Below are 26,898 nucleotides of genomic sequence, written 5' to 3' on the forward strand. Positions count from 1 at the left end.
TATTAATAGCAAAATGTTAATAATATAAAGGTATCATATTATTTTATTTATATTATACTATATTTATATGATAATATATAATACTATATTTATTATACTATATATTATACTACATATTATTCTATATTTATATTATAATATAATGACATATAAATAATAATATAAAATAATAATTAATAAAATATAAAAAAATTTATCAAGAAAGGCCTCTCAAAATCAGGCCTTCTCTGGCTGATTTTAGAAGTCATTCCCTCTAAGCCAAGCCAGCATTTTGCAGTTCCCATGTGAAAGCAATCCTGTTGTGAGCAGTTTGTTAACAAAACCAATCTATTCCCAGCCTGGGTGCCACTGTCACTGTCACTGTCCTGTCCCTGTCCCCACGTCCCCAGGCAGACACTGACCCGCCACCAGCGGCGCGTGGGTGACCGAGGGCTCGAGGATGATGACGGGCTGCAGCCGGGGGGACAGGGCGCTGCCGGCCTCGTGCTGCTCCAGGCTGGCCGGGATGAAGACGGGCGGGTGCGAGCCCGGGAGCACCGGGCCATTGAGCACCGGGACCCGGTGAGCCAGGCTGGGCAGCGCCCGGCGCTCAGCGTCACCCTGTGGGGACAGGGATGGGGACAGGGATGGGACAGGGACGGAAATGGGGACAGAGACAGCCAGCCCATTGAGCACCGGGAGCCGGTGAGCCAGGCTGGGCAGTGGTCGGTGCTCCGTGTCACCCTGTGGGGACAGTGATGGAGCAGGGATGGGGACAGGGACAGGGATGGGACAGGGACGGTAATGGGAGCACCGGGCCATTGAGCACTGGCACCAGGTGAGCCAGGCTGGGCAGTGCCCGGCGCTCCATGTCACCCTGTGGGGACAGGGACAGGATGGGACACGGATGGGGACAGAGATGGAGCAGGGACAGTGAAAGGGTCAGGGACAGGGACAGAGATGGAGCAGGCACAGAGACAGGGACGGGGATGAGGACAGGAAAAGGGCTGGGGACAAGGATGGGGATGGGGACAGGGATGGGGCAGGGATAGAGACAGGGACAGAGAAAGGGTCAGGGATGGGGAAAAGGACAAGGATGAAGACAGGGGACAGACACAAGGACACAGCACCGGGAGGGCACAGGATTGTCCCCACCGTGCCCGCGGGCAGCACCAGGACCCCAAACCCCAAGGGAAGGACGCAGCGCTGGGGTCCAGCCCGGGCACGTACCCTGGTGCCGGTGGTGGCCGGCAGCCCCAGGGTGATGGCCGGCAGGGAGGCTGCGCTCTGCAGGGCAAACTGCGCCAGGGAGCTCTCCTGCATCAGCAGCCGCTGCGCCAGCGGCGTCTGCAGCAAACAGGAGCTGTCAGAGCCCTGGTCCCAGCCAGGGACCGGGATAGGGACATGGGGACAGCCTGGGGACACCCACGGGACAGGACAGCACTGGCAGAGGGGAAATGCGCCCTGAAGGAGGGTGGGGGTGGGAGAAGAGATGGGCTGGGGAGAGCATCCCGGAGCAGGGAATGCCAGGGCATCCCAGATCATCCCAGGGCATTCAAGGGCATCCTAGGGCATCCCTGGGCACTCCAGGGCATCCCAGGGAATGCCAGGACATCCCAGGGCACTTCAGGACATCCTAGATCATCCCAGGGCATCCCAAGGAATCCCAGGACATTCCAGGGCATCCCAGGGCATCTCAGGACATCCCTGGGCATCCCAGATCATCCCAGGGAATCCCAGGGCTTTCAGGGTATCCCAGCATGCAGGGAGAGGCAGCTCCGGGCAGGGGGCTCAGGGCTGGGGTGGTGCCCTCCCCCTGAGCCCAGAGGGGTCCCCAAAGCCCCGGGCTGACCTCGTGGGCCCCGCCAGGGGCAGCGGGCAGCGTGGCGTGCTCGGCGGGCAGGCTGTCGTTGGGAGAGCTGCAGCCCGACACGGGGGTGCTGCTGCTGCTGGGGGACGAGTCTGGGGGGGACAGACAGTGGGGTGAGGGTACAGCCCCCCCCAGCCCCTCCAAGCTCTGCCCCCCTTCTTTCTGGGGCTGAATCCCCCTCGGAGGGCAGCACTCCATGGTGGGAACCCTCCATGCCAGACCTGGGGCAATTGCAGCCCTGCAGGTCCAGCCTGGGCCCCAAAAGCAGCAGGAGCAGCTGCAGCAGCACCTCCCATCCCACAGCAAAACCTCCAGGTTCCTAAATCCCACACCATCACCTCCAGGTCCTTCCATCCCACACCAGCACCTCCAGGTCCCTAAATCCCACACCAGCACCTCCAGGTCCCTCCATCCCACACCATCACCTCCAGGTCCCCAATCCCACACCATCACCTCCAGGTCCTTCCATCCCATACCAGCACCTCCAGGTCCCTAAATCCCACACCAGCACCTCCCATCCCACACCAGCACCTCCCATCCCACACCAGCACCTCCTGGCTCCCCAGTCCCAAACCACCCCAGCCCAGCCCTGGGGAGGACACACCAAACCCTGGTGTCACTGTCCCCAAGCAGAGGTGACACAGGGGCTGTCCCAGCTCATGAAGAGCACACACCAAACCCTGGTGTCACTGTCCCCAAGCAGAGGTGACACAGGAGCTGTCCCAGCTCATGAAGAGCACACACCAAACCCTGGTGTCACTGTCCCCAAGCAGAGGTGACACAGGGGCTGTCCCAGCCCAGCCCAGCCTCCAGGTGCCCCCAGGGCCTCACCGATGGCGTCGGGCGGGCGCCTCTTGAGCGAGGGGGGGGCGCTCTCCTTGCGGGTCAGGGGGTTCTTGCGCCGCTCCAGGCACTTCCTGGGCTTGCACCGAACCTTCAGGTTGGGCTCGGACGCTGTGGGGACAGGGTCAGTGCTGGCAACAGCTGGGCGGGCTCTGTGGGGCCAGTGCCACCTCCAGATGGCGACATGGGGACAATCCTGGGGGTCTTTAGGGACATGGAGACATCTCCAAGGCCATGAGGGACATGGGGACATTTCCGGGGCCATGAGGGACACAGGGACATTCCTAAGGTCTTTAGGGACATGAAGACACTCCTGAGTCCTTCAGGGACACAGGGACATCCCTGAAGCCTTGAGGGACATGGGGACATCCCTGAGGTCTTTAGGGACACAAGGACGTTCCCAAGGCCATGAGGGACACAGGGACATCCCTGAGTCCTTGAGGGACACGGGGACATTCCTGAGGCCATGAGGGACATGGGGACAATCCTAAAGCCTTGAGGGACACGAGGACATTCCTGAATCCTTGAGGGACACAGGGACATTCCTGAATCCTTGAGGGACACAGGGACATTCCCAAGGCCATGAGGGACACAGGGACATCCCAAGCCATACCTGTTTTCCGCAGCGGGAAGTGCTCGGGGGTGTCCAGAGAAGTGCTGGGCACGGGGGACAGGAACGTGCTGAGCATGGCAGGGGAGGGACCCTCGGGCTCCAGGGGCTCCAGAGACCTGCGGGGAGAAGCCAGAGCCCCTTCCCAGCTGCTCTGGGGCAGGTTTGGGGCAGGGGCAGCTCCTTTTGGGGGCAGCTGCTTTACCTGTAGGGCAGGGCTGCAGTGGGGGCGTTGCTGGTCCTCTCCAGAGCCGCCTGCTGCTTCTTCAGGATGACCTCAGCCAACTTCTGCTTCACCACCGTGCTGGCCACGGCACCTGCACAGTGACCACGGTGACCACAGTGACCACAGGGGGCTCAGAGCCGCTCTGAAGGGTCCCTGTGGGCAGGACCCCGACCCCAGGGCTCGGGGATGGATGGGGACCCCCAAGGGGCACAGCTGGCTCTGCTCCCATCGCAGCTGGCTCTGGCTCTGCTCCCACCCCGTTCCCCATCCATCTGTCCCAGCAGGAATGCTCTGTTCTTACAGCTGGACACTCTATGGATCTGTGCCGGCATTCAGCACCTCCGAGCGCGAGTTAATTAACTGATTAATAATTAATCAGGTGCGATGTGGAGCCCTGCGCGTCCCCAAATCGAGAGCAAGCCCCAGGCGGCTCCTCCAGCGCCGGCACCAGAGGGCGCCGGGAGATCGTGGCTGGGAGGGGCTCAAACCCAGATTGGGGGGCTGAAACCCAAATTGGGGGGCTGCAAACCCAGATTGGGGGGCTGAAACCCAGATTGGGGAGCTGCAAACCCAAATTTGGGGCTGAAACCCAAATTTGGGGCTGCAAACCCAGTCTGGGGGGATGCAAACCCAAATTGGGAGGATGCAAACCCAGATTGGGGCCTGAAAACTCAATCTGGGGGGCTGCAAACCCGAACTGCAGGGCTGAAAACCCACCCTAGGGGACTGATAACCCAATCTGGGGGACTGCAAACCCAGCCCAGGGGTCCCAGTGGGGTTGCAGGCCCGCTCTGTGGATGCTCTCCCAGCCCTTTCCCCCAGGGGAAGGCAGAGCTTGGTCTGGCTGAGGGCAGAACCCCCCGAGCCCCCTCCCCTGACCCCTCTTACTCCTCTTGCTCTTGTCCTTGTTGAGGATCTGGCGCAGCTCCTGCTCCTGCTGGCCCGGCTCAGCCTCGTGGTGAGGGGACTCCATGGCCACCTGTGGGACAGGGACATGGAAATGGGACCCCATAAATCCCCCCAGAGCCCTGTGACCCCTCCACGGCCACCTGTGGGACAGGGACATGGAAATGGGACCCCATAAATCCCCCCAGAGCCCTGTGACCCCTCCACGGCCACCTGTGGGACAGGGACATGGAAATGGGACCCCTTAAATCCCCCCAGAGCCCTGTGACCCCTCCACGGCCACCTGTGGGACAGGGACACGGAAATGGGACCCCATAAATCCCCCCAGAGCCCTGTGACCCCTCCATGGCCACCTGTGGGACAGGGACATGGAAATGGGACCCCATAAATCCCCCCAGAGCCCTGTGACCCCTCCCTGTCCCCAGGCAGGGGGACACGGGGACAGGGCAGGTCTGGGACAGTCCCTTGTGTCACTCAGGCTCACTGGAACGTGTGAAGCTGTTCCATCACAACAAACCCGACCCGTTTTGGTCTCCAGGGACGCTTCGCTCTCCCTGGGGACATTGTAAAAGTCAAAACCTGTCTGCTCCCACTCGCTGCCTCCTTTCTGGGTGTTTGGGCACGTCTGCCGTGTTGCAACGCGGCAAAAAATAAAAATCTTTGTTGAGTACAAAATGGGGGGAAAAAATTTATGATAGGAGGGAAATCCCAGCTGATCCATAGAACTGACTCCTGCCCTGAGCCTGGAGAGCCCTGGGGACAGGCAGGGGGGGATCTCAGTGCTGGAAGATGGTCACAAGTCCCTGGATGTGGTCACAGCTCCCTGGGCATGGTCAGAACTCCCTGGGCACAATCACAGCTCCCTGGGCACAATCACAGCTCCCTGGGCACAATCACAACCCTTGGATGTGGTCACAACTCCCTGGGCATGGTCACAGCTCCCTGGGCACAATCACAACTCCCTGGGCATGGTCAGAACTCCTTGGATGTGGTCACAACACCCTGGATGTGGTCACAACTCCCTGAACACAATCACAACTCCCTGGGTACTGTCACACCTCCCTAGGCATGGTCACAACTCCCTGGACATGTCCTCCCACCTGCCTCCCTCTGAAGCCTCCCGGAGGAGCCATCCCTGCCAAATCCCACTGGATTCTTGTGCCAGTGAAACCTGGCAGTGAATTCCTGCTCGGGGCAGGAGCTGAGCTCGGTGACACCTCCCAGAAAAGCCAAGTGCCACTACCCCGGCCCCAAATTGGGCATCCTGGTCCCAAACTGGGCATCCCAGTCCCAAATTGGGCATCCCAATCCCAAACTGGGCATCCTGGTCCCAAACTGGGTGCCTGGTCCCAGTTTGGAACTCGGCCTGGAATTGAGACACCTCACCCTCCACCTGCCTCCCCAAGCAGCCTCCCTGCGTCACAGAGCTCCCTGGGCTGGCTGGAAACCCCTCCAGATGTTCCAGCTCAGGGAAAAGCAGGAATTCACCTGGGAATGTTATTTTGGCACTGGGATTTCCAGCCTTTTCCTCTGAATCCCTGCCCAGAGAGGGGAGCTCAAAACCAGCCTTGATTCTGCCTCTGGGAGCAAAATTCATCCTCCAAGATGCCCAATCCTGCCCCAAACCCTGCCAAGAGCGGGGTGTGTGCCCCCCTTGCCCCATCCCATACCCTGACGTGCTGGTGGGCGAGCTGCTCCACTTGCTGCTGGTGCAGGCTGGCCAGGAAGAGCTGGTGCTGCAGCTGCTGCTGCTTCAGGGCCAGCAGCGCCGTGTCCTGGGGCTTGAGCAGGCGCTGCCCGATGCGCAGGTCCATGGGGACGGCCTGGGGCACCCGCGGCGAGGGGCACGGGCTCACGGCAGCTGCGGGGACACAAAGGGACATGGCTGGGTCAGTGAGCTGCCACGGAGCATCCTCTGCATGCAGAGCCTCCTCCGTCTGCTGGGGAAGGAGGCTTCTGGAAATGGCACGGCTCTGGGGAGGATCCAGGGTGCGGGAGGTGCCTCTCCCTGGTACTGTGGTGGAGAAGGGGTCTGGAGTGAAGATGTTGCTGCAGAACCTCCCTGAGGGGTGAAACTGGTGCGCAGTCGGGACACCAACACAGTGCCAGTTACATCCCCAAAACAGTGCCAGCTACACACCTGAAATTGTCCATTACACACCCAAAACAGTGCCAGTTACACACCTGAAATTGTCCATTACACCCTCAAAACAGTGTCACTTACACCTCCAAAACAGTGCCAGCTACACATCTGAAATTGCCCATTACACACCCAAACAGTGCCAGTGACACACCTGAAATTGTCCATTACACCCTCAAAACAGTGCCAGTTACACACCTGAAATTGTCCATTACACACCCAAAACAGTGCCAGTTACACACCTGAAATTGTCTGTTATATCCCCAAACCAGTGCCAGTTACACACTTGAAATTGCCCATTACACACCCAAACCAGTGCCAGTTACACACCTGAAATTGTCCATTACACACCCAAACCAGTGCCAGTTACACACCTGAAATTGTCCATTACATACCCAAACAGTGCCAGTTACACACCTGAAATTGTCTGCTATATCCCCAAACCAGTGCCAGTTACACACCTGAAATTGCCCATTACACACCCAAACCAGTTCCAGTTACACACCTGAAATTGTCCATTACATGCCCAAAACAGTGCCAGTTACACTCCTGAAATTGTTCATTACACAACCAAACCAATTCCAGTTACACCCCAAAACAGTGCCAGTTACACACCTGAAATTGCCCATTACACACCCAAAACAGTGCCAGTTACACACCTGAAAAGGGATTTTGGGGAAAAACGGGTAAGAAGGGATTTTGGGTATGCAGAAAGGGGTGGGAAGGGCTTGGGGCACCCCTGGTGAAGGAGGGGCTGCTCCAGCCACCCCCAGGAGGGAGCAGAGCCCAGGGGAAGCTCTGGGAATCTCTCCCTGCATCATTTGCTTCAGTCCCTACAAAAACAAACAGCGAGGCGGCGGAAGCGGAGCAGGGAGGGATGGATGGGGGCTGCTGGGGGAGAGGGAGCCGCCAGAAAAACAAAACAACAACTCAGCACTCGCCTGGAGCCAGGAAAGGGAAAGCTGGGCTCTGGGCAGGAGCAACTGTGCCAAATAAGGGAATGTGGGCGTGGATACATCCAAAAAAGGAAATGTGGGTGGGGCTAGAGCCCAAATGACGATATGTGGGTGGGCTAAACCCAAATAAGGAAATGTAGGTGGGGCTAAATCCAAATAAGGAATTGTGGGTGGGCTAAACCCAAATAAGGAAATGTGGGTGTAGCTACACCCAAATAAGGAAATGTGGGTGGGCTAAACCCAAATAAGGAAATGTGGGTGTAGCTACACCCAAATAAGGAAATGTGGGTAGGCTAAACCCAAATAAGGAAATGTGGGTGTAGCTACACCCAAATAAGGAAATGTGGGTGGGCTAAACCCAAATAAGGAATTGTGGGTTGGGCTAAACCCAAATAAGGAAATGTGGGTAGGGCTAAACCCAAATAAGGAATTGTGGGTAGGGCTAAACCCAAATAAGGAACTGTGGGTAGGGCTAAATCCAAATAAGGAAATGTGGGTGGGGCTAAACCCAAATAAGGAAATGTGGGTTGGGCTAAACCCAAATAAAGAAATGTGGGTAGGGCTAAACCCAAATAAGGAATTGTGGGTTGGGCTAAACCCAAATAAGGAAATGTGGGTAGGGCTAAACCCAAATAAGGAATTGTGGGTTGGGCTAAACCCAAATAAGGAAATGTGGGTGGGCTAAACCCAAATAAGGAAATGTGGGTGGGGCTAAAACCAAATAAGGAAATGTGGGTGGGTTAAACCCAAATAAGGGAATGTGGGTGGGCTAAACCCAAATAAGGAAATGTGGGTGGGGCTAAACCCAAATAAGGAATTGTGGGTTGGGCTAAACCCAAATAAGGAAATGTGGGTGGGTGTCGTGGTTTGACCAGGAAGGAGTGGGAATTCTGGGAAGCTGTGGTCAAACCAATGAAGGTTTTGGGTTTGAGACTGGCGTCCGGTGTGGCCAGTGGGGTTTGGACACACCTCCGAGAATACACAGGGGTTAAAAGCAAGGCACTGCCCTTGGCACTCCCTCTTTTTGGACCTCGCGGCGAGGAGTTCAGATCTCTTCCCCCGCCCAGCCCGCTGCTGCTGGGCGGGGGAGGGGCCGGCCATGCGGTAGGCCTGGGGCCTGGACAGAGATGGGGTTGAGGGGGCTTCGGGGGGCTTCGAGGATGGAAGGGTGGAAGATCCCAGAGAGTCAGCCCTCGGGCAGCCAGCCCCCCCCCCCCCCAGCCAGGAGGAGAAGGAGGGAGAGTGCCCGGCCGGAGCGGCAGCGTGTGGGCAGCGTGCGTGGGAGTCGCTCCGGACCGACAGAGACTGAAAACTTTTAACCCTTTCTTGCATGATTGGGGCCTTGCAAAAATGCTAATCCTCCTTGAAGCTGAATAAGAAGGGAGATAAGAGATGAGATGTGGAGATGATTGGATGGGGAGAGATGATTTGGAGTGGCCTTTTGGCTGGACTTTTCTCGTGGCTATGGACTCAGTTGTTCCTGTGACACAGACTGCATTTAGGGGGAGGCAGTGCCTCAAAACCAGGAAGGTTCTTCGTGAGGACCCCCCGGCCCCAGGGGGTTGGAAAAATATGGGGGGGACAGATGTCCCAAAGCAGAGACTGTGCCTTTTTGGAGTGAGACAAGGCATCCTTGAAAGACAACCCTAAAAGCAGCTCTGGTCCATGCGCAGTGGTGAGAGCACTGGGCATGGAAGGAAGATGTCACAAGCGGCAGAAGGACTATTTTTTCCCGGGCGGTGCCGAAGTAACAGAGAAGCACACGAGGTTTCAGTGTGTTTCCAGGAGAAGCCTATGGAACGAGAAGGACTCCTTTCCTCTTCATGAACTGATGTTTGAGTATACTAAAGTGTCGTGCCGGGCTGGGCAGTTGGTGTTTTAGGAGAATGTATCGGATTGGGAAAGTCAGGGAGTGGGGAGGAGGAAAGTTTTTTTGTAAGGTTTTCAATTTCTTTTTTTCTTTTCCTGTAGTTTAAGTAATAAAGTGTTCTTTATGTTTAAGTTAGAGCCTGTTTTGCTTATTCCTGGTCACATCTCACAGCAGACACCAGGGTGAGGAATTTTCATGGGGGGCACTGGCTCTGTGCTAGGCTCAAACCATGACATTGGGCTAAACCCAAATAAGGAATTGTGGGTTGGGCTAAACCCAAATAATGAAATGTGGGTGGGCTAAACCCAAATAAGGAAATGTGGGTGGGCTAAACCCAAATAAGGAATTGTGGGTTGGGCTAAACCCAAATAAGGAAATGTGGGTTGGGCTAAACCCAAATAAGGAAATGTGGGTGGGCTAAACCCAAACAAGGAAATGTGGGTGAGGCTAGAGCCCAAATAAGAAAATGTGGGTGGGCTAAACCCAAATAAGGAAATGTGGGTTGGGCTAAACCCAAATAAGGAAATGTGGGTGTAGCTAAACCTAAATAAGGAAATGTGGGTGGGGCTAAACCCAAATAAGGAATTGTGGGTTGGGCTAAACCCAAATAAGGAATTGTGGGTGGGGCTAAATCCAAATAAGGAATTGTGGGTTGGGCTAAACCCAAATAAGGGAATGTGGGTGAGGCTAGAGCCCAAATAAGAAAATGTGGGTTGGGCTAAACCCAAATAAGGGAATGTGGGTGGGCTAAACCCAAATAAGGGAATGTGGGTGGGGCTAAACCCAAATAAGGAACTGTGGGTGGGCTAAACCCAAATAAGGAAATGTGGGTAGGGCTAAACCCAAATAAGGAATTGTGGGTTGGGCTAAACCCAAATAAGGAAATGTGGGTGGGCTAAACCCAAATAAGGAAATGTGGGTGGGCTAAACCCAAATAAGGAATTGTGGGTTGGGCTAAACCCAAATAAGGAAATGTGGGTGGGCTAAACCCAAATAAGGAAATGTGGGTAGGGCTAAACCCAAATAAGGAATTGTGGGTTGGGCTAAACCCAAATAAGGAAATGTGGGTGGGCTAAACCCAAATAAGGAAATGTGGGTGGGGCTAAAACCAAATAAGGAAATGTGGGTGGGCTAAACCCAAATAAGGAAATGTGGGTGGGCTAAACCCAAATAAGGAATTGTGGGTTGGGCTAAACCCAAATAAGGAATTGTGGGTTGGGCTAAACCCAAATAAGGAAATGTGGGTGGGCTAAACCCAAATAAGGAAATGTGGGTTGGGCTAAACCCAAATAAGGAAATGTGGGTAGGGCTAAACCCAAATAAGGAATTGTGGGTTGGGCTAAACCCAAATAAGGAAATGTGGGTGGGCTAAACCCAAATAAGGAAATGTGGGTGGGGCTAGAGCCCAAATAAGGAAATGTGGGTAGGGCTAAACCCAAATAAGGAAATGTGGGTGGGGCTAGAGCCCAAATAAGGAAATGTGGGTGGGCTAAACCCAAATAAGGAAATGTGGGTAGGGCTAAACCCAAATAAGGAATTGTGGGTTGGGCTAAACCCAAATAAGGAAATGTGGGTGGGCTAAACCCAAATAAGGAAATGTGGGTCGGGCTAAAACCAAATAAGGAAATGTGGGTGGGTTAAACCCAAATAAGGGAATGTGGGTGGGCTAAACCCAAATAAGGAAATGTGGGTGGGGCTAAACCCAAATAAGGAATTGTGGGTGGGCTAAACCCAAATAAGGAAATGTGGGTAGGGCTAAACCCAAATAAGGAACTGTGGGTTGCGCTAAACCCAAATAAGGAAATGTGGGTGGGCTAAACCCAAATAAGGAAATGTGGGTAGGGCTAAACCCAAATAAGGAACTGTGGGTTGGGCTAAACCCAAATAAGGAAATGTGGGTAGGGCTAAGCCCAAATAAGGAAATGTGGGTGTAGCTACACCCAAATAAGGAAATGTGGGTAGGGCTAAACCCAAATAAGGAACTGTGGGTTGGGCTAAACCCAAATAAGGAAATGTGGGTGGGCTAAACCCAAATAAGGAAATGTGGGTAGGGCTAAACCCAAATAAGGAACTGTGGGTGGGCTAAACCCAAAGAAGGAAATGTGGGTTGGGCTAAACCCAAATAAGGAAATGTGGTGGTTTGACCAGGAAGAAGTGGGAATTCTGGGATGCTGTGGTCAAACCAATGGATGTTCGAGGGTTTGATACTGGCACCTGGTGTAGCCGGTGGGGTTTGGACACACCTCCGAGAATACACAGGGGTTAAAAAGCAGAGGTCTGCCCCTGGCAGGCTCTCTTGGGACGTCGCGGCGAAGAGGTCAGATCTCCCCCCCGTCCAGCTGCTGCTGCTGGGCGGGGGAGGGGCAGCCACGTGGTAGGCCCTGGGCCTGGACAGAGATGGGAGGTGAGGAGGCCCTCGAGGATGGAAGGGTGGAAGACCCCAGGGAGTCAGCCCTCGGGCAGCCATTTCTCCCCCCCCCCCCCAGGAGAGAGAGAGAGAGCCGGCGACACCGAATGTGATAGCAGCCGGCCCAGGAGGAGAAGGGGGGGGGAAGAGTGCCCGGCCGGAGCGGCAGCGTGTGTGGGAGTGTCGCAGCTCCGGGACAGAGACTGAAAGTTTTAACCCCTTTCTTTCATGATTGGGGCCTTGCAAAAATGCTAATCCTCCTCGAAGCTGAATAAGAAGGGAGATAAGAGATGAGATGAGACAAGGACCTGGCCCGAAGAACGTGGAGATGATTGAATGGGGAGAGACGATTTGGAGTGGCCTTTTGGCTGGACTTTTCTTGTGGCCATGGACTCAGTTGTTCCTGTGACACAGAGACTGCATTTAGGGGGAAGCAGTGGCTCAGAACCAGGAGGGTTCATCGTGAGGACCCCCCGGCCCCAGGGGGTTGGAAAAATATGGGGGGGACAGATGTCCCAAAGCAGAGACTGTGCCTTTTTGGAGTGAGACAAGGCATCCTTGAAAGACAACCCTAAAAGCAGCTCTGGTCCATGCGCAGTGGTGAGAGCACTGGGCATGGAAGGAAGATGTCACAAGCGGCAAAAGGACTTTTTTTCCGGGCGGTGCCGAAGTGACAGGGAAGCACACGAGGTTTCAGTGTGTTTCCAGGGGAAGCCTATGGAACAAGAAGGACTCCTTTCCTCTTCATGAACTGAAGTTTGAGTATACTAAAGTGTGGTGCCAGGCTGGGGAGTTAGTGATTTGGGAGAATGTATCGGATTGGGAAAGTCAGGTAGTGGGGAGGAGGAAAGTGGTTTTTGTAAGGTTTTCAATTTTTTTTTTTCTTTTCCTTATAGTTTTTCCCTATTTCCCTGTAGTTTAGGTAATAAAGTGTTCTTTATGTTTAAGCTAAAGCCTGTTTTGCTTATTCCTGGTCACATCTCACAGCAGACACCAGGGTGAGGGCATTTTCATGGGGGGCACTGGCTCTGTGCCAGGCTCAAACCATGACATGTGGGAAGGGCTAAACCCAAATAAGGAAATGTGGGTGTAGCTACATCCAAATAAGGAAATGTGGGTGGGCTAAACCCAAATAAGGAATTGTGGGTTGGGCAAAACCCAAATAAGGAAATGTGGGTGTAGCTAAACCTAAATAAGGAAATGTAGGTGGGGCTAAACCCAAATAAGGAAATGTGGGTAAGCTACACCCAAATAAGGAAATGTGGGTGGGGCTAAACCCAAATAAGGAATTGTGGGTGGGGCTAAACCCAAATAAGGAATTGTGGGTTGGGCTAAACCCAAATAAGGGAATGTGGGTGAGGCTAGAGCCCAAATAAGAAAATGTGGGTTGGGCTAAACCCAAATAAGGGAATGTGGGTGGGCTAAACCCAAATAAGGGAATGTGGGTGGGCTAAACCCAAATAAGGAACTGTGGGTTGGGCTAAACCCAAATAAGGAAATGTGGGTAGGGCTAAACCCAAATAAGGAATTGTGGGTTGGGCTAAACCCAAATAAGGAAATGTGGGTGGGCTAAACCCAAATAAGGAATTGTGGGTTGGGCTAAACCCAAATAAGGAAATGTGGGTGGGCTAAACCTAAATAAAGAAATGTAGGTGGGGCTAAACCCAAATAAGGAAATGTGGGTTAGCTACACCCAAATAAGGAAATGTGGGTGGGGCTAAACCCAAATAAGGAATTGTGGGTGGGGCTAAACCCAAATAAGGAATTGTGGGTTGGGCTAAACCCAAATAAGGGAATGTGGGTGAGGCTAGAGCCCAAATAAGAAAATGTGGGTTGGGCTAAACCCAAATAAGGGAATGTGGGTAGGGCTAAACCCAAATAAGGAATTGTGGGTTGGGCTAAACCCAAATAAGGAAATGTGGGTGGGCTAAACCCAAATAAGGAATTGTGGGTTGGGCTAAACCCAAATAAGGAAATGTGGGTGGGCTAAACCCAAATAAGGAAATGTGGGTAGGGCTAAACCCAAATAAGGAATTGTGGGTTGGGCTAAACCCAAATAAGGAAATGTGGGTGGGCTAAACCCAAATAAGGAAATGTGGGTGGGGCTAAAACCAAATAAGGAAATGTGGGTGGGTTAAACCCAAATAAGGGAATGTGGGTGGGCTAAACCCAAATAAGGAAATGTGGGTAGGGCTAAACCCAAATAAGGAATTGTGGGTTGGGCTAAACCCAAATAAGGAAATGTGGGTGGGCTAAACCCAAATAAGGAAATGTGGGTGGGGCTAGAGCCCAAATAAGGAAATGTGGGTGGGCTAAACCCAAATAAGGAAATGTGGGTGTAGCTAAACCCAAATAAGGAAATGTGGGTGGGGCTAGAGCCCAAATAAGGAAATGTGGGTGGGCTAAACCCAAATAAGGAAATGTGGGTAGGGCTAAACCCAAATAAGGAAATGTGGGTGGGGCTAGAGTCCAAATAAGGAAATGTGGGTGGGCTAAACCCAAATAAGGAAATGTGGGTAGGGCTAAACCCATATAAGGAAATGTGGGTTGGGCAAAACCCAAATAAGGAAATGTGGGTAGGGCTAAACCCAAATAAGTAACTGTGGGTTGGGCTAAACCCAAATAAGGAAATGTGGGTAGGGCTAAACCCAAATAAGGAAATGTGGGTGGGCTAAACCCAAATAAGGAATTGTGGGAAGGGCTAAACCCAAATAAGGAATTGTGGGTTGGGCTAAACCCAAATAAGGAAATGTGGGTAGGGCTAAACCCAAATAAGGAAATGTGGGTGTAGCTACACCCAAATAAGGAAATGTGGGTGGGCTAAACCCAAATAAGGAAATGTGGGTGTAGCTACACCCAAATAAGGAAATGTGGGTGGGGCTAAACCCAAATAAGGAATTGTGGGTGGGGCTAAACCCAAATAAGGAATTGTGGGTTGGGCTAAACCCAAATAAGGGAATGTGGGTGAGGCTAGAGCCCAATTAAGAAAATGTGGGTTGGGCTAAACCCAAATAAGGGAATGTGGGTGGGCTAAACCCAAATAAGGGAATGTGGGTAGGGCTAAACCCAAGTAAGGAACTGTGGGTGGGCTAAACCCAAATAAGGAAATGTGGGTAGGGCTAAACCCAAATAAGGAATTGTGGGTTGGGCTAAACCCAAATAAGGAAATGTGGGTGGGCTAAACCCAAATAAGGAATTGTGGGTTGGGATAAACCCAAATAAGGAAATGTGGGTGGGCTAAACCCAAATAAGGAAATGTGGGTAGGGCTAAACCCAAATAAGGAATTGTGGGTTGGGCTAAACCCAAATAAGGAAATGTGGGTGGGCTAAACCCAAATAAGGAAATGTGGGTGGGGCTAAAACCAAATAAGGAAATGTGGGTGGGTTAAACCCAAATAAGGGAATGTGGGTGGGCTAAACCCAAATAAGGAAATGTGGGTAGGGCTAAACCCAAATAAGGAATTGTGGGTTGGGCTAAACCCAAATAAGGAAATGTGGGTTGGGCTAAACCCAAATAAGGAAATGTGGGTGGGCTAAACCCAAATAAGGAAATGTGGGTGGGGCTAGAGCCCAAATAAGGAAATGTGGGTGGGCTAAACCCAAATAAGGAAATGTGGGTGTAGCTAAACCCAAATATATAAATGTGGGTGGGCTAAACCCAAATAAGGAAATGTGGGTGGGGCTAGAGCCCAAATAAGGAAATGTGGGTGGGCTAAACCCAAATAAGGAAATGTGGGTAGGGCTAAACCCAAATAAGGAAATGTGGGTGGGGCTAGAGCCCAAATAAGGAAATGTGGGTGGGCTAAACCCAAATAAGGAAATGTGGGTAGGGCTAAACCCATATAAGGAAATGTGGGTTGGGCAAAACCCAAATAAGGAAATGTGGGTTGGGCTAAACCCAAATAAGGAACTGTGGGTTGGGCTAAACCCAAATAAGGAAATGTGGGTAGGGCTAAACCCAAATAAGGAAATGTGGGTTGGGCTAAACCCAAATAAGGAAATGTGGGTGGGCTAAACCCAAATAAGGAATTCTGGGTAGGGCTAAACCCAAATAAGGAATTGTCGGTTGGGCTAAACCCAAATAAGGAAATGTGGGTAGGGCTAAACCCAAATAAGGAAATGTGGGTGTAGCTACACCCAAATAAGGAAATGTGGGTGGGCTAAACCCAAATAAGGAAATGTGGGTAGGGCTAAACCCAAATAAGGAACTGTGGGTTGGGCTAAACCCAAATAAGGAAATGTGGGTGGGCTAAACCCAAATAAGGAAATGTGGGTAGGGCTAAACCCAAATAAGGAACTGTGGGTGGGCTAAACCCAAATAAGGAAATGTGGGTTGGGCTAAACCCAAATAAGGAAATGTGATGTGGTGGTTTGACCAGGAAGAAGTGGGAATTCTGGGATGCTGTGGTCAAACCAATGGATGTTCGAGGGTTTGATACTGGCACCTGGTGTAGCCGGTGGGGTTTGGACACACCTCCTAGAATACACAGGGGTTAAAAAGCAGAGGTCTGCCCCTGGCAGGCTCTCTTGGGACGTCGCGGCGAAGAGGTCAGATCTCCCCCCCCGTCCAGCTGCTGCTGCTGGGCGGGGGAGGGGCAGCCACGTGGTAGGCCCTGGGCCTGGACAGAGATGGGAGGTGAGGAGGCCCTCGAGGATGGGAGGGTGGAAGACCCCAGGGAGTCAGCCCTCGGGCAGCCATTTCTCTCCCCCCCCCCCAGGAGAGAGAGAGAGAGCCGGCGACACCGAATGTGATAGCAGCCGGCCCAAGAGGAGAAGGCGGGGGGAAGAGTGCCCGGCCGGAGCGGCAGCGTGTGTGGGAGTGCCGCAGCTCCGGGACAGAGACTGAAAGTTTTAACCCCTTTCTTTCATGATTGGGGCCTTGCAAAAATGCTAATCCTCCTCGAAGCTGAATAAGAAGGGAGATAAGAGATGAGATGAGACAAGGACCTGGCCCGAAGAACGTGGAGATGATTGAATGGGGAGAGACGATTTGGAGTGGCCTTTTGGCTGGACTTTTCTTGTGGCCATGGACTCAGTTGTTCCTGTGACACAGAGACTGCACTTAGGGGGAAGCAGTGGCTCAGAACCAGGAGGGTTCATCGTGAGGACCCCCCGGCCCCAGGGGGTTGGAAAAATATGGGGGGGACAGATGTCCCAAAGCAGAGACTGTGCCTTTTTGGAGTGAGACAAGGCATCCTTGAAAGACAACCCTAAAAGCAGCTCTGGTCCATGCGCAGTGGTGAGAGCACTGGGCATGGAAGGAAGATGTCACAAGCGGCAAAAGGACTTTTTTTCCGGGCGGTGCCGAAGTGACAGGGAAGCACACGAGGTTTCAGTGTGTTTCCAGGGGAAGCCTATGGAACAAGAAGGACTCCTTTCCTCTTCATGAACTGAAGTTTGAGTATACTAAAGTGTGGTGCCAGGCTGGGGAGTTAGTGATTTGGGAGAATGTATCGGATTGGGAAAGTCAGGTAGTGGGGAGGAGGAAAGTGGTTTTTGTAAGGTTTTCAATTTTTTTTTTTCTTTTCCTTATAGTTTTTCCCTATTTCCCTGTAGTTTAGGTAATAAAGTGTTCTTTATGTTTAAGCTAAAGCCTGTTTTGCTTATTCCTGGTCACATCTCACAGCAGACACCAGGGTGAGGGCATTTTCATGGGGGGTACTGGCTCTGTGCCAGGCTCAAACCATGACATGTGGGAAGGGCTAAACCCAAATAAGGAAATGTGGGTGTAGCTACACCCAAATAAGGAAATGTGGGTGGGCTAAACCCAAATAAGGAATTGTGGGTTGGGCTAAACCCAAATAAGGAAATGTGGGAAGGGCTAAACCCAAATAAGGAAATATGGGTGTAGCTACACCCAAATAAGGAAATGTGGGTGGGCTAAACCCAAACAAGGAAATGTGGGAAGGGCTAAACCCAAATAAGGAAATGTGGGTGGGGCTAAACCCAAATAAGGAATTGTGGGTGGGGCTAAACCCAAATAAGGAATTGTGGGTTGGGCTAAACCCAAATAAGGGAATGTGGGTGAGGCTAGAGCCCAAATAAGAAAATGTGGGTTGGGCTAAACCCAAATAAGGGAATGTGGGTGGGCTAAACCCAAATAAGGGAATGTGGGTGTGGCTAGAGCCCAAATAAGAAAATGTGGGTTGGGCTAAACCCAAATAAGGGAATGTGGGTGGGGCTAAATCCCAAATAAGTATTTCACCATGCCCACATCTCATTATTTGGGCTTAACCCAGTCCACATTTCCTTATTTGGGATTTAGCCCCATGTGGGTGTGAGAGCCCTGCACCCTCAGGGATGCCCCACATCCGTCAGGTCAGGACCCTCCTGGCAAAGCCCCTCCTGCCCCAGGAGCTGCTTGTGACCTCCCCATGCAATTTGAGCTCATTTGGGGTTTGCTGCCGGGCCCAGGGTCAGCAGTTACAGCAAACAACCAGAGCCACCAGGACACGTGGCTGTGACTGGGATGGCCAGTTTGGCACTGGGATGCCCAGTTTGGGACTAGGATCACAGTTGGGGACTGGGATGCGAAATTTGGGAATGGGATGCACAATTTGGGACTGGGCTGCCCAGTTTGGGACTGGGCTGCCCAGTTTGTGACCGGGATGCCCAGTTTGAGACTGGGATGCACAGTTTGGGACTGGGCTGCCCAGTTTGAGACTGGGATGCACAGTTTGGTACTGCAAATCCGCAGGGCCAGGAGCCCATCACACAAACCACCCCTGGGCCAGCAGCTGCAGATCCAGCCCGTGGATCCTCCATGGAAGGGGAGGCCGTGCCACGGAGCCTCCCTGCAGTGCCCGGCCATGAATGAGGGCTCTGTGCTCCAGCCCCGTTAGCAGCACTCCTTACCAGCATTTTCCAGGCTGCCGGCACAGCACTGAGCAGGGAACGCAGCCGAGGGGCCGAGGGCTCAGACAGACACAGAGGGAGGCTGGGGAGCCCCACTTTGCCCTGCAGCACCTCGAGACTCCTGAGGAGCTCTGGGACAAGGAAAATTTGGTTCCCCAGGCTGGGGGTGGCAGTGCAGGGCTGGTGACACTGGGGACACCATCACGCTGCTCCCAGCCAGCCATCCCGGAAAAGACCAAAAAAACCCAGCACAGAAATCTTTGCTTTGGCATTTCCTGATTGTTTTTAAAGAGGCAAATCAGCCCTCAACAGAGCTGGGCTTGCATAAGGGGGAAATAGAGCAAAGAGGCAAACAAAGCCGGGCAGGAAGGTTATTGAGGGGCAAAGCAGTGGCACCCCAGCTCTGCTGTTCTGGGCATCCCTGTCTGTATTCCTATTTATCCCTGCCTGCATCCCTGTCTGTCCCTGCCCTCGTCCCTGTTTATCCCTTCATGTATCCCTATTTATCCCTGCATGTATCCCCACCTGTATTCCTGTTTATCCCCACCTGTATTCCTGTTTATCCCCACCTGTATCCCTGTTTATTCCTGCCTGCACCCCAGTCCATCCCTGTCCTCATCCCAGTCTCTCCCTGCCTTCATCGCTGCCTGTATTCCTGTTTATCCTCACCTGTACCCCTGTTTATCCTCACCTGTATCCCTGTTTATCCTCACCTGTACCCCTGTTTATCCTCACCTGTATCCCTGTTTATCCTCACCTGTACCCCTGTTTATTCTCACCTGTATCCCTATTTATCCTCATCTGTATCCCTGTTTATCCCTGCCCTCGTCCCAGTCTCTCCCTGCCCACAGCTCCCTCTGAGGTGGAGCAGCAGTTAAATCCAAGCTGTTTTGTTTGTTTTTTTTTTTTCAATAAACCATCTTCCTTTATAAAAGCCTTTCCCATCTTATGCTGATCTGCTGTGAAAGGTTCAGAGTTCAGGCGGGTTGAAGAATGCGGGTGATTAAAAACATTCCTCTCTAATAAAAGGGAAAAGGTCTTCTCCAGAGCCCTGCACAGAGGAGCAGGAATGAGCTGGAGGGAGGGAGCTCAAATTAAAAACACTTAAACAAGAAACCACACCAAAAGGACCGTGTTGAAAGAACACGAAGATCACAAAGGGAGAACTCCAGAAATAGGAAATCCTGGAGCTGGGGTGCCTCCTTTAACCCTGCTGGGCCCTGGGGTGCTGGCTTTGATTAGGGACCAAATCCTGCTCCCCAGAAAGAGAGAAAACCACCAAACCCACCCAGCCCCACTTCTGGGGGGACACTGCCACATCCTCACAATGCCCACGCATCCCTTTGCCCCCTACCTCCATCTCGTGTGTCCCCGAGGGGTTTCCTTGCAGGATCCCACAAAATCACAGCGTTTGGGGCATTTTCCTCTTTCCTCTCCTTAGCACTGAGATCCGGGGGTGGGAGCACCAGGAGTGGGAGTTCCAAGGGTGGGAGTTCCAGGGATGGGGGCTGCAAAGGTGGGGGATCTGAGGGTGGGAGCTCCAAGGAAAACAGCTCCAAGGAAAACAGCTCCAAGGAAAGCAGCCCCAGGGATGGGAGCCCCAGGGAACGGAGCCCCAGGGAACGGAGCCCCAGGGATGGGAGCCCCAGGAAAAGCCCTGCACCCCCCCAGCTGTCCCCGCACGCAGAGAGCTCCGGCCACGTCCCGCAGGAGCCATAAGGGAGCAGATGATGCTCGGGGAAGATGTAATGTTTGGAGCAGCCGGGTGCCAAGTTGTGATAACTCTTTCTGGAGTGGGAGTTTCAGGGGCTTTACGCCTCAGCCAGATGTGGGTGGATCCCTCCCCTCCCCACCAGACAGCAAATTCCTGCTCCAAAACGGAGACGAGGCTGATGCTGCTCCAAGAAAAGCCCCCTGAGAGTTTTTCCACCAGGGTAAACCCAAATTTTTCTGCTCCGATTCTTGCAAACTTCCTTTTCTGCAGAAAGTTTCCAGAAAAGAAAATTAAAAAAAAAAAATTGAGACAGACAATGATTAAAGTTTGGCAAAGTCACCAGAGCAGCACAGAACCTTTCCCACAACCAAAGGCACGAACCAGGAACCAGCCACACACCCAACCACGCCGTGCACTGGTGAGCAGAGCAGTTATTTAGCACAAAAATGGGAATTTTCCCTGCTGGAGCCCAAAAACGAGCTGCACATCAGGCCTGGGGAGGCAGATCAGGGCGAGATGCTTCCTCTGATTGCTCTCCCTGGTTATTTGCAGCTCGTGACCTTTGAGTCAGACATTTAATAGCCCTCCAAAGAACTGGAACTTTCTCCCCACAAATGTGCACATTTCCTTCTGAAACTCATGGCTCCAGAACCCAAAAACCTCAGGGCTGGTCCAGAGTCCTGGGACAGGGAGGAAACACCTTTGGGCCTGGATGTTCTGCTGGTTTCAACACTCCCTGCTCCAGCCCAAATCCCATTTCTGCTGTTCCCATCCCATCCGAGGGGACCACGCTGCTCCTGCAGCATCCAGGGCAGGATTCCTGGGCCAGGCACAGGGAACTCCCCAGGGCTAAATCAGACACTCCTGGAGCAGAGCCAGGTCTGGGTTCCAAGGCAGGTTTCCCACATGCTCTCAAATCCATCAGCCCTGGAAGGGTTTTGCCTCCAGGGCGAGGGTGGCCAGAGGATCCCAAGGTAACCCCACATCCAGAGTTACCCCAAACCTGGACAGTGGACACAAACTTCACCTCAGGCACTGCCAAAACAACTTCTCTCCTGTTCCTTCCTGCTCCCAGAGGAGCTGGAGGGATTTGGAGCTCACTGGATGCAGGGATGAGCTTTGAAACCCTTCAGAGCACCCAACCCTAAATGTGCTGAGGTAAAAGCCTCCCAACAAAAGCTTTTGGGCCTAAATTCGAGACCTCAGGGATATCCAGGTACTAAACCACAGGAAATTCTGGGCACAGGCAGGATGGAGCTGCCTCAGGGGACCCACAAAATGTGGTTTGAGCGTGGGTAGCCCCAGGGAGCAGGGGGATCAAAGGGCTCACTCATCTCCTGCAGCCGCAGCCGGGCCGGGGCAGAGCAGGGCCGGCGAGCGGCTCCATCCCCACCGCAGCCCTGGCACAGCTGGAAACCTCTGGCAGTCATTTCCTGCCCCCTGCCACCCCCACGGGTCACCCAGCCCATCCTGGAGAGCGGAGGAGGGAGAGGAGGGAGAGGTGTCCCCAGGAAACCTCGCAGCCACCGCGGCTTCCTGAGGAGCACCGGGAGCGCCGCGGCCACGGGGCTCTGTGAAGGGAGCCAAGGCGGCCTCAAATCACAGAAACCAAAGAGATTTGGGGAAAATCCTCCTTTTCCAGAAGAGAAACATCCCCCAGAGCGCATCCTGCTCTGCTGGATCCCTCGCCCAGCCCGGCTGGGATCTGCTGGCTCCTCCCGGCTCTGGGGAGCCCCAAACTCCTCTGGGGAGCCCCAAACATCGCCCTGGCCTGGAGGGGAGGCAAATCTGCCCCTCCTGATGCCTTTCCCTCCATAAACACCCCATGGGGAGCTGCTGCTCCTCCACACGGCCCAGCTCCTCTCCTTGAGGTGACAAAAGCTCCAGCACTGCCTGGAGTGCAGGTAGGGATGGATTGGGATACAGGCAGCAGCTCCAGGCTGGCAAACCCCAGCTCTGGCCGAGCTGGAGCACCCAAAGCCCTCCATCAGCCTCATCTTCCTCTCCAGGCTCCCGGCAAGGGGCACCAGCGCTGCCCAGAGCTCGGCATCGCCTCCTGCCCGCTCTGGGGAGAGGCTCTGGCCCTGCTCCTGCTGGGATGAGCTCCCTGCTCTCCCTGTCCTTGTTCTCCTGGCTGGATGAGCTCCCTGTTCTCCTGGTAGGACAAGCTCCCGGCTCTCCCATCAGGATGAGCTCCCTGTTCCCTGTTCTCCCAGCAGGATGAGTGCTCTGCTCTCCTAGCAGGATGAGCTCCCTGTTTTCCTGGTGGGAGAAGCTCCCTGTTCTCCCAGCAGGATGAGCTCCCTGTTCCCTGCCGTCTGGGCAGGATGAGCTCCCTGCTCTGTTCTCCAGGCAGGATGAGCTCTTCATTCTCCCAGCAGGATGAGCTCCCTGTTCCCTATTCTCTAGGCAAGATGAGCTCCCTGCTCTCCTGGTCCCTGCTCTCCTGGCAGGATGAGCTCCCTGCTCTGCTCTCCTGGTCCCTGTTCTCCCAGCAGGACGAGCTCCCTGCTCTGTTCTCCCAGCAGGATGAGCTCCCTGTCCCTGTTCTCTGGGCAGGATGAGCTCCCTGTTCCCCTGGCAGGATGAACTCCCTGTTCCCTGTTCTCCCTGCAGGATGAGCTCCCTGTTTTCCTGGTGCGATGAGCTCCCTGCTCTCCTGTTCGCTGCTCTCCGGGCAGGATGAGCTCCCTGCTCTCCAATTCCCTGCTCTCCGGGCAGGCCGATGCCCGGGACGCAGCCCCACACTCCGGGGACCCGGGCAAGGTGACACCAGGCCGGGAGGATGCCAAGGCAAGCGGAGCAGAGATCAAACGATTGCAGCAGCTCTCTCCTCGCTTACCCAAGCGCTCCCGACCGGTTTGCGAGGAGGGCTCGGCGGCTCCTCCCTGCCCGGGGCACCCACCGGGAGCTGCTCGGGCACCGGCTGAGCCCGGGGCTGCCCACGGCACCCATTCATCCTTTAATTGCTGCTGCCAGAGCCCGGCTTGAGTCACAGCCCCCCGGGGAAGGCTCAGCGCGGCCCCGTGCTTGATCTGGAAGCGCTGAGACAAAAAAATAAAGCTGCAATCACTCAATCCCCACTCCCGGCAAGTGGCTACTCAAGGCGACCTGCCCGTTAATTAGAGCCGCAGGAAGGAAATCCCTTTGGCAAACGCTGGATGAAGTCCAGGGCTGGGTTGGAGGGCAGAAAAGGAAATTTAAGAAGAAAACCTGAGGCTCGGGAGAGGCAGGAGGAGCTGGGAGAAGCACGGGCACAAAGGGAAAGAGGCACAAACTCAATTCCCTGAGCAATCCTTGGGCTCCAAACCTGCCCCGTGCTGACCCTCGGGCGCCGGAGGAGCCACCGAGGAGCTCCCCAGGGCAGACCTGGGGCCCAGCCTGAGTTATTTCTGTCGCAGGGAGGAAGCCACAGCGTTTTCAGTTTCCTGCACAAACACTCTTGGGGTGCCCTTCCCCACGGGCCCGGCGGGCGCTGCCTCTCCTCCCATCCCTGGCTGGGAGGGAAAGCTCAGGGTTGGCATCAGCGAGGCTGGGAAAGGGGCAGGTGGACGGTGAAACCCACCTGGATCTGAGGGGACACACCCTGGGGACAGCAGGGACAGGGGACAGCCACCCTGTGACAAACCTGGCTCGGTGCTGGGGCTTGCAGGCAGCTCTGGGGAGATGCTGGGAATTCCATCCGGGATGGAGAAGCTACAGGCAAGAAGCAGGCAGGATTTGTGGTGGGAGGAAACGCCAGGAGCACCTGGAGCCCCAAAGAGAAGCCTCGGAGGAGGCCAGCAGGACTGAGGGTGCAGGTGGGTGTGTGAGAGCTCCACACTCATGGAGCAACACTGCCCTGGGGCTTTAACCCAGAAAGAGGAGCTGCTGCTGCTGCTGAACCATCCAGAAATGGGGGAACAGCAAAAAGAACCAGCAGAGAAACTCCCAGTGAGCCCAGCACAGCAGCAACGACTTGGACACCGAGGAATCAGCGCTCATGGGGGGAACTGAGCCCTCAAACCTCTCGGGATCAGAGCTGGCGTCAGCCCAGCAGAACTCAAACACATCCAGGCCTTTAAAGCCCACTTGGCACCCAAACAAGCAGGCACACACCCGGCCCCAGCCCACAGACCCTGCTCTGGGCAGGAGATGCTCCAGGTGCCCCCCACACCAACTTGGCTGTTCCTGCCTGGCACACCCACGGATGGCATCGTGTCCCTGCAGCCCCTCGGGGTTCCTGTGACCACCAGGGCCCACCTGGCACCCAAACAAGCGGGCACACACCTGGACCCAGCCCACAGACCCTGCTCCGGGCAGGTGCCCCTCACACCAACCCGGCTGCTCCAGCCCCTCCACCTGCCTGGCACACTCACCCACGGATGGCATCCTGTCCCTGCAGTCCCTCAGGGTCCCTGTGGCCTACCTGGCACCCAAACAAGCGGGCACACACCTGGACCCAGCCCACAGACCCTGCTCCGGGCAGGAGATGCTCCAGGTGCCCCTCACACCAACCCGGCTGCTCCAGCCCCTCCACCTGCCTGGCACACTCACCCACGGATGGCATCGTGTCCCTGCAGCCCCTCGGGGTCCCCGTGGCCACCAGGACCATGGGAGGAGCAGCCCCAGCCCCGGGAGCTCCCGGGTGCCCGGTGCGGGCGGTCCCGGGCGCGGCCGCCACCACTCCCTGCAGTTCTCACGGGCAGATCCAGACCGAGCCTTGGCAGAGCCCTGGCTGGCAGCCGGCCTCATCAGGCTCATTAAGTACAATTAAGGCACGGCGGGCATCCCTTCCCCCACGCCCCTCTGGGGGATATTTTGCTTTTAGACAAAATAAACAGGGAGGTTTGCGTGGGCTCGGGCAGGTGCCAGCGGCGGGCAGCAGCAGCAGCAGCAGCAGGTGGAAATGCTGAGGTCTCTCGGGGGAAGCCACGGTGAATATCAGCACCCAGCCCCAATTGCTGCCCTCCTCCTGCTCCCAGGGGTGCCCATTCCAGCCCCCCTGGCCTGGAGGGGAGCACCGGACCCTCTCCCCATTGCAAACAGGAACACAGAATGAGATAAAGAATGGGATAATCTAAGGAAGCTGCTCCTGCACTCTCACTGGTATTTTAAAATTATGAGGAAAAGCTTCCACGCCAACCTGAAGTGGGATTTCATTGCAGCAGCTCCTCCAGCATCACTTGGAAGCTGGTTATGGAACTGCTGCTCCTCCAGAGCCCCAAACCTGGGAGAAGGGAGAGCATGGAGTGTCCAATCCCCTCCTCCTTCAGCACCATCCCTCCTCCTCTGGGGACCCCAAAAGGGCCAGGACACACACACTGAGGAGGTTTAAACCACACAGAACATCACCCCAGCCCCAGAACATCACCCCAAGGCCCAGGGTCCCCCATGAGGCCGCAGCCCATCCGAGATTTTCCCTCAATGCCACCAAGGCGTCGCTCCATCACCCTGGCAGTGCCAGACACCTCCTGTCAACAGCAAAATCCGCGAGCTCCTGGCGTTCCTGGCAGGTCACAGGGGCTGGCCCTGACCCTGGGTTTGTCACAAAGCTCTGGGATAGGGTAGGGAGGGAGTCCCAGGGACCAAGTTGCTGCCTGGGGAGGGTAAATCAGCCCTGCTCCATCCCATCCCCTGTGGGACAAGTGAAAAAGCCAAAAGGGATCCTTAAAGCTTTCTGCTCCCCCATGGAAAAATCAGCTGGAGCTGTCCCAGGGCAGACTGGATGCCAGCACATGCGAGAGCTGGGTTTGGACTCCTGGGGCTGTCCCAGGGTACCCAGGCCAGGCAGGGATGGGCATTTCCCAGCCTGGCTCCTGCAGGAAGCACCAACAGCCCCAGGAAAGGCTCTGCCACCCCAACAAACCCCAGAGATCCGTCACAGCCACCTCTGAGGCAGGGCCATGCCCCCACAGAGAGCTTTGCTTCAGATATTTGGGGTTTATTGCTGCTAGAGGGATTTAGCCAGAACAAATTAAGATCATTTCCCGTCTTAATTAATTCTACTTTCACTTCCTGGCACGTTGGAGCTGCAGTGAGGAGCCTCAGCTCTGTCCCACCACCGTGCAAAAACCCAGGAGGGGCTTTGCAGCATTCTTGTCACCATCTGAGCCCTTTCCACACTGAAAACACCCCCAAAACCCAGAACCCCCTTTCATGGCTGTAATTCTCCACCACAGAGCAGGATGAGACCTTCCCCTCCCTACTCAGCCAGAGGAGCTTCGAGGAGCAGCAATTGAGCTTCTTGCACAACAAATCCCCTGCTCTCCCTGCCCGCCCCACATCCCTCTGAGGCACAGAGGAAGCAGGCTGGAGACATCCTTCCTGCGCTGGGGACAATGCGATGGAAATAGCCCGGGAGCGGCCGCGGGAGCCGCGCAGGGCCCGGCTTCTTCCGCCCATTGTCCGGCCAGGAGCGGCCCGGGCAGCTGCAGTGCCCCAGAGAGAGCCAGAACCCCCAAAGGAACACAGAACCCCCAAACCCAATCGGCCCCATTCACCTTCATCCAGCCTGGGCAGCTGCAGTGCCCCAGAGAGAGC

General features: G+C 54.7%; 1 protein-coding gene across 22 annotated transcripts in view; it reads right to left on the minus strand.

The window, feature by feature from the left end:
• HDAC7 (histone deacetylase 7) overlaps positions 1 to 26,898 on the minus strand; it is an 80,236-nt gene that overhangs the window by 15,733 nt on the left and 37,605 nt on the right. For 21 of the 22 annotated variants that reach the window (XM_074530747.1, XM_074530745.1, XM_074530746.1 and 18 more), the window contains exons 2-9: positions 6,105 to 6,295; positions 4,417 to 4,507; positions 3,508 to 3,619; positions 3,306 to 3,421; positions 2,681 to 2,803; positions 1,832 to 1,941; positions 1,210 to 1,326; positions 402 to 600 (exon numbers count right to left, since the gene is read on the minus strand). In XM_074530747.1, the coding sequence (XP_074386848.1) occupies positions 402 to 600; positions 1,210 to 1,326; positions 1,832 to 1,941; positions 2,681 to 2,803; positions 3,306 to 3,421; positions 3,508 to 3,619; positions 4,417 to 4,507; positions 6,105 to 6,248 (1,012 nt within the window). In that variant the 5' untranslated portion in view covers positions 6,249 to 6,295. The remainder of the gene's footprint in view (positions 1 to 401; positions 601 to 1,209; positions 1,327 to 1,831; positions 1,942 to 2,680; positions 2,804 to 3,305; positions 3,422 to 3,507; positions 3,620 to 4,416; positions 4,508 to 6,104; positions 6,296 to 26,898) is intronic. The other variant, XM_074530748.1, reaches the window with a different exon arrangement.

Source organism: Zonotrichia albicollis, chromosome 33 (assembly GCF_047830755.1).
Source record: "Zonotrichia albicollis isolate bZonAlb1 chromosome 33, bZonAlb1.hap1, whole genome shotgun sequence".
Lineage (NCBI taxonomy): Eukaryota > Metazoa > Chordata > Aves > Passeriformes > Passerellidae > Zonotrichia > Zonotrichia albicollis.